Source organism: Ictidomys tridecemlineatus, unplaced genomic scaffold (assembly GCF_052094955.1).
Source record: "Ictidomys tridecemlineatus isolate mIctTri1 unplaced genomic scaffold, mIctTri1.hap1 Scaffold_48, whole genome shotgun sequence".
Classification (NCBI taxonomy): Eukaryota; Metazoa; Chordata; class Mammalia; order Rodentia; family Sciuridae; genus Ictidomys; species Ictidomys tridecemlineatus.
In genome coordinates, this window is record NW_027523119.1 from 616,155 (window position 1) to 627,990 (window position 11,836).

The window sequence follows — 11,836 nt, forward strand, 5'->3', positions numbered from 1 at the left end:
CAATTCAGTAATTAAATCATTTGAGATGACATGAGCAGCATTCTTCCTGGCTTCTATAGTATAACTGAAAAATACTAAAAACCTATGCTTAAGGAACTCCAATCAGAACACTGATTTTTGTCCCCATTCTGTGATTCTCCCCCATTCTCTCCCAATAGTTTTATCTGCTTCTTCCTTTCCTCAGGCTCAGATATTCACCATCACTACTCTGAACTTATCTGTTTACATGTATCCCTTAGATGGAAGATAAGGGCACTGTTATTTACTTTGTATGTGCCTAGCATTCAGTAAGCCTCAAATGACTGCTCAAAATAGAAAGGCATCTTCCCACTGCTGCACTTACTCCACCTGCTTTTACTGCATCCCATGTTTTACCATACATGAAATGCTACATTCTCAATTTCCTGGCCTGAACTAAATCCTTAGCACTGAGAAACAGTTTCCTATCAGTGTTCATACTCCGCTATGTGTCTCTCATCATCTCTCCATCTTGGGGAAAGGGACAGGACCAGAGTGGTCCAGGGTGAGTCTTTCAAATCTCTTCCAGACATTCAGACATGAATGGATGTCCAAATCCAGACATGCCATCTTGTAACTACACCTTCTTCTAATAGTCTCCTAACCACCACAACACAGAGCACTGCTAGACTACAAAGGAGGAAAAAAAAAAACCTCACATTACCAAGACACATGTTTTAAAAATATTTATTTCAATGGGGGAAAAGGGAAACTAGGGCCAGAGTTTTAGACTAAGATTTTGTGTTTTTTCCCCCTGAAAAAAAAAGTTCAATAATGAGGATTTTTAGAGCTCTGAGAGAACAGCTACACTAAATATCACTGAAAAATTCATTTTACTACTTCTAACTCTTGCCCAAATAAAGGCTTTCTTTTTCTACCATCACCAGCACCAAGATTAACACCATTTCTTACACCTTTTCACTTTCACTATTATCCCATTATGATTAGAACTAGTAAAGCTTATTTTTTCCTAAGCAAGACCACCATCAATCTTTGAAATATTTCTTTAATAAATCCTTCTTATTATATCCAATTTAGTGTATTAAAACCTTGCAATATCTAAAGTGAAGAACAATAACAGGCTTCCTAGCAAACTCTATACAATGTGTCAAAATACTGCACTAAGTGCTTTACAAGCCATCATCTCATTCTCATAACAATTCTTAGTAGCCCCACATGCCAACATCTCCACTATAAAAATGGGAAAAAGTCTCAGTAAAATTAAGGTCCTTGGTGACCTTATCCACCATACACAGGGCTTAAAACAGCACTTTCTGAACTTTATTTGCATAGCTTCACCATGATTGTTGCCATTTCCATATATCACATGTATTTTTACTAATATTTTCCTTTCATTGTACTCACTTGGCCTAAGTGATAATGTCCATGATGTCATAGGTTTGATCCACAAGTTATGTTTTTTCATACACATAAAATCCTAACTATTAAAAAAATTCAGGTGCTTATCCAGGTACTATTTAAAATTATCTCATATGGTACTGTAGGAAAACAATGGCTTCCAAACTGCCAAATGCTAAAATCCCAAATCCTTCTCTTAACTTCTAGACCCTCTGTGCCAATTGCTATTGGATCTTAACCAATATGTCCCATAAGCCCCTCAGTAATTTTCAGTAAGTTGAAAAACAAATAACTTTTTCCTCAAAAAAAAGCAAATGAAACCAAGTTCTTTTCTCTTTCTATATGCTATTTATCAGTTAATTGCTCTACATGCCACATGTTTACTCAAACCAAAAATCTGGGGGTCAATCTAGACTTCCTGTTTTCCTCAACATTTCTATCCAACTGACCACTAAATCCTCAATTTCTTCTTCCCCAAGATCTAAATTTAGCACACATATACCTCTTCATGTCCAGTGCCACTGCCTTAATTGTATCTTTACCTTTATTCCTCTCAAAAATGCATAAATGATCTCCTAACTGTGGTTTACTGTCAAACCTGGTATCCTCTAAAACACTGATCATATAATATTACAGCAGAAAATCATTCAACAGCTTTCCTTCATTATCAGAATAAAGTCCAACCACCTTACTATAAGCATAGATTTCATGTGATCCTATTCCTGTTTCTATCTCCAGTCACTTTGTGATATATAACATGGAAGCTAGTCATACCCAACTGCTCATCATTCCTAAACTCTGTGACCACCTAGTGCCTACCAATCCTTGACACTCAATTCTATGAAGCATTTTCCACAGTACCAAGTTTATTTTTGCACTTCTACTCTACAAGCCTAGAGCACCCTGCCCACTCCTGACACAGTTCTTACACTGTTTGATCACCACAGGTTCATCTCTGTAAGGTCACTACGGGGCCAGAGGATACACTGTGCAGTCTGCTTGCCACCTATACTATTATTTATTTAATTAATATCTCCCTTCAGAAAAACCCAGCCTTTTAAACAAATTTATTTTAATAGAAAATTGATAACATACAACAAAAGTTTTCTAATACAAGCTAAATATATTACTAAAATTAATCTTAAAATACACTTCTGATCACATCAGTTATGATGAACTAGATTCTGAAGGACACTACCAATGCAAGAAAAGCAGATCTTGGATTTTTAAAAAATACTTTTAAGTAATTTCAGCTCACGGAAATACATTTCAGGAGACCCTCTCCCCCCAAAAAGCAGCAAACGTTTAGACAGGAACTTGGCAACCAAAAGCAGTAAGAAGTAGAAAAGCAGATCTTGGATTTTAAAAAAATACTTTTAAGTACTTTCTGCTCACAGAAATATATTTCAGGAGACTCTCAGGACAGTGAACCCTAGACCAGAAGCAAAATGTCAGAACTGAAAAGTGGGTCAAATTAAACTCCTGTCTCCCAACCAGAGCTAATACAAATGCTTTCAGAAAGAAAAGTAACTTCCAGTTAGGCTCTCAAGACTCTCACAAATTTCTACCAAATAGATCTTTAGAGTTTATAATAGGGGATCACCAAGCACTGGAAATAACAAGCCACCATGAGGGGTAGACAACAGATGGGGAAAAAAGCAATAAATTTGGATCCCCTAAGGATAGAAACATTGAGATTTCCAGACACAGTCTGTGAACAACTACAAAAATGAGCAAGTAACATGAGACTACAATAAATGACTGTATATATGAAAAATAACCAAGCTAAACTTTGAGAAATTAAAAATATAATTGTTAAAAGTGAAAAAATGGGGGATTAGAGAGAAAATTAGGCACACCTAAGAGAAAAATGGCAAACTAGACGATAAGAAGGATGAAATTACCCAGCACTAAAAATTTTATTAAGGAGAAATAAGATGAAAAGTAGGATGGGGGAAGAGTAAGTGATCTAGAAACAGTTACACATACATATAGCCAGTTAAAACTCCAAAAGGGGAGAACAGTCCAAATAAAAAAGAGGCAATATTTAAAGAATACAAGGCTCCAGAATCTTCTAGATCTCATGAAAGACAATATTCAGAATGAACATCCAGTATCCAAAATACAATAAAAAATTAATTTCCATCTAAACTTAGAAATGAAATGATATAAATCAAAGACAAAATCCAATGCAGCTATAAGAAAAAGATATTTTCTTCAAAAAAAGCATAAATAAAACTAGCAGCAGACTTTGTATAATATTTTCACCACATTCTCTTAAGAAAAGGGTTAAAAATAGTTTTAAATAAAAACTGAGTTGACCACCAATCAAGAGTTTTGAACTAAAGGAACTTCTAATCCTACCAATTAAAAGACACTGATTGTCTGATGGGCCTGAAAGATAAGACCAGCAATATGAAAAAAAGTAAAAATCAAATGAAAAGCACATTCTAGATAAATTACCACCAAAGACTCTAAGTCAAAAAAAGCAAAATTAGGAATAGAGAGGATCATAACAGAGTAGATATGTTAAGAGAAAATATTAAGCTTGTATGCAGCTAATATAAGTACCTCAAAATACATAAAAACAAAAACTATTAGAAGTATAAAAAGTCTATTAGAAGGTAACAGAAGATTCCAACATACTCTTCTCAATTAATGATAAAAACTAATAAAGACTGAACAACACAATTTCTTATCTTTAATGATTACAGAAAAATTATAGAATTCACTATGGACAAGGTCATAAAAATAAGAATGAAATAACAACAAGAACACATTCGCTAACAACACAGGTGAAAAAAAAATTAATGTAGATACACCTGAAAATTAAAACAATGAAAAAGTTAATGCAGATACATTTGAAAAGATAAAACATGCCAGGTGCGGTGGCACATGCCTGTAATCCCAGTGGCTGGGAAAGATAAGGCAGCAGGATAGTGAGTTCAAGGCCAGCCTCAGCAATTTATCGAAGCCCTAAGCAACTCAGAAACAGACTGTTTCTAAATAAAATATAAAAAATGGCTGGGGATGTGGCTCAGTAGTTAAGCCCTTTGGGTTCAATCCCCAGTACCAAGACAAAACAAACAAACAAACAGAAAGCATTTCTAAATAGTAAGCCAAAAAAATTAAAATTGAAATTTTTATAAGAACTTAATTTCTGAAAATTAATAAAAGCATTAGAAACTTAGATGAAGAAAATAATGAATTTCAAGAAAATTTATAGCATTACATGCTTATACTAGGAAAAAATAGCTAAAATTGATGTTAAAACTTGCAATTTAAGTTAGAAAAAGAAAAGAAAGGGAAGGAAATCATAAATAAAAGAGGGAAATCAGCATGCACAAGGTCCTGGGTTGAATCCCTAGCACCCGCCTTGCCCCGTAAAAAGTTAGTCTTTTGTGAAGATTAATAAAACAGACAAACTTTGGCAATAATGAAAGAGAGAAATAGAGACAGAGAGAGAAGTCAGACATAAATAATATTCAAAATGAGAAAAGGGAACATCCAAATAAAGAAAAGATGGAAAGGGATATTAAAATATTATTAACTTGATGCCAATAAACTTTAAACATGCTAATGAAAGGACAAATTTCTAAAACTAAAATAAATAGAGAACCTGAACACTCCTACTACCATTCAACTGCTAATGACTACTCAGCTTCCACAAAGAAAATACTAAATTTAAGTCATTTTCAAATAGGTTTCACTAATTTTTTTTAAGAAACAAATCAGACCAATCCAAACTCTCCCAGACAACTGAAAAAAGAGGAACTACTTGCTAATTCAATATATAAGTTCAGTATAAAGTAATACCAGAATCAGGTAGTCAATAAAGAAAAAGAGAATTCTATTTATAAAATGATTCAAAAACTCTGAAGAAAATATTAGCAAATTCAATCCAGGAGTTCATAAACAGATAATCCATCAATACCAGTTTGGATTTATCTCAAGAATAAAGAATTTTCAAACCCATAAATTGTAATTCATTATATTTATAACAATTACAGGGGGGAAAAAGGAAAAAAAAAACGAGATATTTCTCAACAGATGCAGAAAAACATGACAAAATGCAGATTTCCTGGACACATTCAAAGATGTCTACAAAAGCTCAGACAAAATGTTATTCTTTATGGGAGAACACTCTCTTTAAAATTGGGAATAAGATCTGTAAGCCCATTATAATGACTCACTTCTAATGAATAATCATAATCACCTCCATTGAACATAGATCTAAAAGTGTGCTAGAACATTAAAAAATAAAAGAGCAAATAACTGTCACCATTTGCAAATGATATAATTATTCACATAAAACAAGGAATTCCAGGAAATATATTAGAAATATTAGAAGTTTATCAAGTGGATAACTAAAAAGCAATATTAAAAACATTAAATTGCTACTTACTAATAATTGTCAGAAAATAGATTGTTGGGGCTGTAGTTGTGGCTCATTGGTAGAGCGTTTGCCTAGCATGTGCGAGGAGGCACCGGGTTCGATCCTTGGCACCACATAAAAATGAATAAATAAAAATAAAGGTATAAAAATGTTTTAACTGTTAAAATTTTAAAAAATAGATTCTTAAACACTGGCACTTATAATACCAACAACAATTTAAAACATTGGATCAGCATTTAAAAAGTGAATAATCTCTATAAAGAAAATTATAAAACTGTATTAAAAGACACTGAAAACCTAAATAAATAAAAATACTATATTCTCAAAATCCTCAGGGTTTTAATTCTCCCCAGAACTTACTCAATGAATTTCAATTAAGTCCCAAAAGGTTTTTCATGTCTCATGTAACAAATTGATCCTTTAAAGAATCCAAATGTCCAAAAACAGCTGAGACTCAAGTCCTCCCCAGATATCAAAATTCTGGTAAAATGATAGCATTATTGATTAAGACCGTGTGAGTATCAACACAGAAAAAGATTGCAAATGATTCACAACAGGTGACAAGTGATGCAGAAAGGCAAACCAGAAACAGACCCATCATGCACACAGAAGACAAACATAAAAGAAATAGTACAGCAGATCACTAATGACTGAGGGGCTGGAACCACATGAAGGGATAAAATGAATGTGAATCACTAACACCATTCCAAAAAAGGAAAAATAAATTTCAGATGGATTATGAATTTAAATGTGAAAAGTGTCATTTTAAAACTTCTAGAAAGAAACACTTGAGAATGTCTTTATAAACCCAGAACAAGAAAGGTTTTCAGTTACAGAACATTAAAATTAAGAAAGAGTGAATGAAATATACCATGAAGAGTAAAAAGACTGGCCAAAAACTGGAAGAAGACATTTACAATATATATAATCAATAAAAGACCTGTTACCAGTTTTATAAGACAACTCAATAGGAAAAAAATGGATAAAAAGACATGACCAGGTATTTCATAAAAGGAAAATATAAATGGTTCATAAATATATGAAGAGATGTTCAATCTCAATAATCAAACAAATGCAAATTAAAACCACAACGATGTATTGTACATACCCATTCCAGTGGCAAATATTAGGACATCTAACATAAGTATTGGAGAGGATACACATCAACTTACACACTGCTGATGAAAATATCTAAGTTGGAAAATCTTTTGGCCAAAATATAAACTGGTACAACCACTTAAAACCCTGAAATCATTCGTAAAGTTGAATATTTACACACCCTTTGACCCAGCAATTCCACTTCTAGCAAACAGCTTACATTTACTATTTTTCTTTTCCCTCTCATAAACCACCAAAAATGCTTTTGAAAAAAATCACTCACATTTTACAACAACATCTAAAAAATTCTGGCATCAAGCTTAAATAATTGCAAATGATGAATTTATAGAGTAGTATAGTAGCATTTAAAACTAAAATGAATGTTTCTTTTAAATGCATAATTATTAATAACAATACAGTTAATCAAAATAGCTACATATACTGATAATTAAATAGAAAAGTGAAATTTTATTGGACATGCATCTCTTGAAATAATGGAGAGATGTTGCCTGAATTAAAGATGGCTTTCCCCAATGCTATACACTGTATACCAAACAGTGCTATACACTGTAAACCAAATTACCTCTTTGGTTTCCAGAGTTTTCCTAGTTGGGGCTATTCCCTAGTTCTTCTTTGTAGGTATGTGGTTTGTGTTATGTAAAACACTACTGTGATGAAAGGGAAGGTGTGAAAGTTGAACCAGCAGGACTCTATTATTGGTCTCAGGCATACAGTTTCAAGAAAGATCACATACGGAATTTAATGATCTAGAAATTCATTAACATCTCCTGTTCCCATATACTACTTGGAAAATCATATACCCCAGGATGAAAATTAAAAGAAATTCTTTCAACTCTGTATATACAAGACTCTTCAAAGTAACAAAACCTCAACAACCAGAACACCCACCAATAGGAGAATGCATAAGCTGTGTTATATTCACCTGTGGAATATTACATAGCAGTAAAAATTAAAGACTTACATCCATTCTCAATATCAGTGACCCTTAGAAATGTAACATTGGATGAAATAAACATGTTCCCAAAGACTACAGTACCCAGTAATTCCTTTCTTTCTTTTTCTCCAAACACAGAAAACATACAATACATTGTTGAGGGATATTTACAAATCTGATAAAAATTATTTTTTAAATGCAAAGAATAACACACAATTCAAGATAATCACCTTTTGGGTGAACACATTCAATATTGGTTATTTTGATTCTTGGATTAACTCTGGTCGATTCACAGATGTTCATTTTATTGTTTTGCTTCACAGCTTGCATATGTTACACATTTTCAATATATCAAAATAAAGAAAGGATTTTTAAAACATTAAAATAAAGAGAAAAGATTTTTAAAACATTCATCTTATAAAAAATGCTTTAATTAATTCCCCTCACCTGCCACTTGAGAGATACATATAACATATCATGGAAATCCTATCTTTACATCAACCATCGCAATATTAGGTACATAATAAATGTTCATTGAAATTAATTTTGAGGATCAAATGCATTAAAGATTGAGCTAATTAGCTTGAGCCAGGAACTCATATGTTGACACAGGGCTAAGGCAAAAGCCTAGATGACTGCAAGCAAATGCGACAGCAAGCTAGTCATAAGGAAGCTGGTCAGTAAAGAAAAGACAAAAAAATGTAGTATAATGACATACTGTTAGCAAGGATATGAGGAAATGGGTGTTTTCACTCAATACCAACAATGAAAATTGGTAAAACCGCTTTGAGAGCTTCTGTAATATCTGTTTAAATTGAAGATGCACATACTTCTACCCAGCAAATCTACTACACAGACATACTTCCTAGAGAAACTTCCAAATGTGTGCACAGCACACAGGTACAAAGATATTTATTGCAGGACTGTTTTTAAAGAGTCAAAAACTGGAAACAACTTCATAGTCCATCAATAGGGGAATGTATAAATTATGGTATATTCATACAATGTAATTCTATACCAGGAATTAAAATGAATTCACCAAAGATTATTCATAACTGATCATTCAATTTATTCATATAGAAATCTCTAAATGTGATACTGGGTGAAAAAAGCAAGTTGCAAAAAAACACACGTAGTTTAATATCATTAGTTTAAAATCCAACAACACAATGTATGTTTGTAGATTCATCGTGAGCAAAGTATAAAATATGCAAAGAAATGATTTACACAAACCTAAACACAGTGGCTAATTCTAGGTAAGGAGGGGGAGGAACTGAAAGTACCTCCACAATCTTTTAATTTTATTTTTTTACAAAAAAGATTTGAAGTAAATCTGGCAAAATAATTACATCTGTAAAATCTAAATCATCTATTAGATCTCCATTTATATTCAAAATGCTCCACAAATTGAAAGAATGGAAAAGTAGTCAAGAATAGGAAATTGCCGCAGAACAGAGACACACCAAGCACAGCCCTTGAGTGCAAAGCAGGAACGAATAATAGTAGTAGTAGGTGGGTCCCTAATGGGTTTGAAGTTTCTTTTCCCATATATCCTTATAATAAATTCCACTATCCTGATGATAAAATACAAATTTCTTTCAACAAAAGGTGTCCTAACTAGGACTGTAATCATAAGCAAACTGTGATTTTACTCCTCCCAAGGAGAGGAATTAAGATTTCTACCTCGTTTCCCTCACCGTTGGGCAGAACAGAAAGACATTTATGTGAACGTCATAAAACACTGTAAACCAGTAAATATCATGGAGAACGTCCAGGGATAGCTACTATGCATTTGCCGGCTGGCAGGGGCACATATTTTGGAAGGAGCTGGCATCTTAAGGGCGTTCGGAATCTAGGGCGCCTCTAGAAAAGGAACAACTCACTGGTACCATCCCATTCACCCATGTCTCTGATCAATTTTTCCCCCTAATAGGTCTCCCTATTCTGTCCCCAGAACAGTATGGCTCCACTGGCCAAAATGATGTCGCAGACACTGCAGAGCAGGTGGCCACCAGACCCTTGGATGCCCTCCCCCTTCGCGTTGGCGTTCTGGGGAAGGAGGAGGCTCAGCGAAGGAGCCGCGGAGCGGGAGCGCTGGGGCGGCGTCCCCCTCCCTGGTCAATCCCCTGCGCACGGGGCGGCTCTGGACTGGCAGCCCTTCTCCGCACACAAGTGTCTAGAACGCGGAGAACCCAGACATGCAAGGGCCCGAGCGCGCGCTCACGAACACTCGCAAACGCATCCCCGCACACGAGATCACGCGACAGGCCCTATGCCGAACCCACGCGAAGACGCACACTTTCACGGGGGATGCGCCAGGCGAGGGTCGAGACCGCAGCAGGAACGGCCACGGCGCGCTGGGGACGCGCGCCCCAGAGGGAACAGTGACAAAAGGGGAGCCACCCACCGAGGCGGTGAGTGCCCACGCCGCCTCCGAGAAAACTGGCCACCTACACAAAGGGGACCAGGAGGAGACCCACGGGCTCGTGCATGCGCGCCTAGCAGGTGTCACCCACGCACGAACCAAGACCGGGGCGCGGGGCTGCAGGGGGGTACGCACACAGTGGCCGCCCCCACGTCGCACAGGCACCCTAGGCCCAAGCTCGCGAAGGGGGCGGACAAAGGGGACACACCCACCGGGACAGACAAACGGCCACACCCCCCAGGGCCGGGCACCGGCCCACGCACACACAGCAGGCACCTCTGCAAGGGATGGCGGGGCGACGCGCACACACCCACACTCACCACACACCCACGGAGGGGGTGTGGAGGGCCCAGCTCCTGGGGCATCTCGACTGTGACGGGACAAGGTGACACATCCGGGAGCCCTGCCACGCGCTGGCTGTGCACTCACGAGGGCCCGCAGCCCGCGATCCTCGGACTCGGGCGGCCGCCGCCTATGGCCCACCACATCAGCCGGTTGGCGGGCGGTAGCAGGCAGCAGCGCAGGCTGCAGGCGCGTCACGTGGGCTGGCAGTGCACATGCGCAGTCTCGCTGCACCGCCCACCCTTCTGCGGCCGCCAGCCGGGCGGCCCCCACGCTCCTGAGCTCCTGCACACCTCCCACGTGGGGGCTTCTCCCTGCACTCAGGTACCCGCCCCAGAGGCCTCCGCGGCCTCGCTCGCCCCGCGCGGTGTCCCTTCCTGGTGCCTGCGCTCCCCCGCCCGCGCAGCCTGTCTGAGGTGGGCCTCTTCCCGCAGGCCGGCGGGGCGGAGCGCGGCGGGCGAGCCTCCCGGCCACGGGCGCCGGCCATGCTCATCACGCTGTGCTACCTGTACCTGTGGGCGCGCTGGGGGCGCCAGCTTGCCGCGCTCCTGCGCACCACAGTGCAGCGGCTGCACGCCTCACGCTGCTCCTTCACCTTCTGCGGCGGAGCGGTGCGGCCCTGCGGTTCCTGCGTGTGCCTGAGCCGTGGAGGCCGTGTCTTCTGCATCTGGCGAGAGCCAGGTGGGCGGGCGCGGGGCGGGGCCGGAAGCGCCATCGGCTTCGCGCGAGACCCCGCTGAGCCTGGCGGGGAACCCGGCCTCCCTGCAGCGCTCCGCATGGTGGGCGGCCTCTGGGGGACCTGAGCGCGGCAGGAGGCTGTCCCTGCCAGGGCCAGGACATGTCCCATGCGCTCTGCATCTTCTCAGCAGCCCACTCTGAATCTTCAGCGCTTTGGCTGACGCTTGGTCTTTGTTTCTGGGCCTGGTTCTTGGGATGGTGGCCACTGTCCAGCTGGCCCAGTCACCTACAGTGGCGTGGGCCTGCCTTGTAATCGCTGTAAAAAACGCGCCCTTGCTGTGACAAGGGACAGTGATTCTTTCCGGGCAGCTGTTTGGGAAATGGACTTCACAGTGCATTTCTAAGCAAATTGCCATTGGCATCGCAATAACTACCGCTGAGAAGAGTTTTTGCTTTTAGAAAAACTTCTTCCGTCTGGAAAGTTGGGTCACTTTCAGCAATAAAATGAGATTTTAAAAAGTTATTTAAACGTAGGTGAAATCACAACACCCATGAGAGAATCAAA

At 39.0% G+C, this 11,836-nt stretch overlaps 1 protein-coding gene across 1 annotated transcript in view; it reads right to left on the minus strand.

Moving 5' to 3' along the window:
• The window catches only part of LOC144373749 (uncharacterized), a 29,590-nt gene extending 18,282 nt beyond the window's left edge, over positions 1-11,308 (minus strand). Inside the window, exons 1-2 of the mRNA XM_078036760.1 lie at positions 11,176-11,308; positions 10,572-11,081 (exon numbers count right to left, since the gene is read on the minus strand). Of these exons, the coding sequence (XP_077892886.1) occupies positions 10,572-11,081; positions 11,176-11,308 (643 nt within the window). The remainder of the gene's footprint in view (positions 1-10,571; positions 11,082-11,175) is intronic.
• Positions 11,309-11,836: the final 528 nt, after the last annotated feature.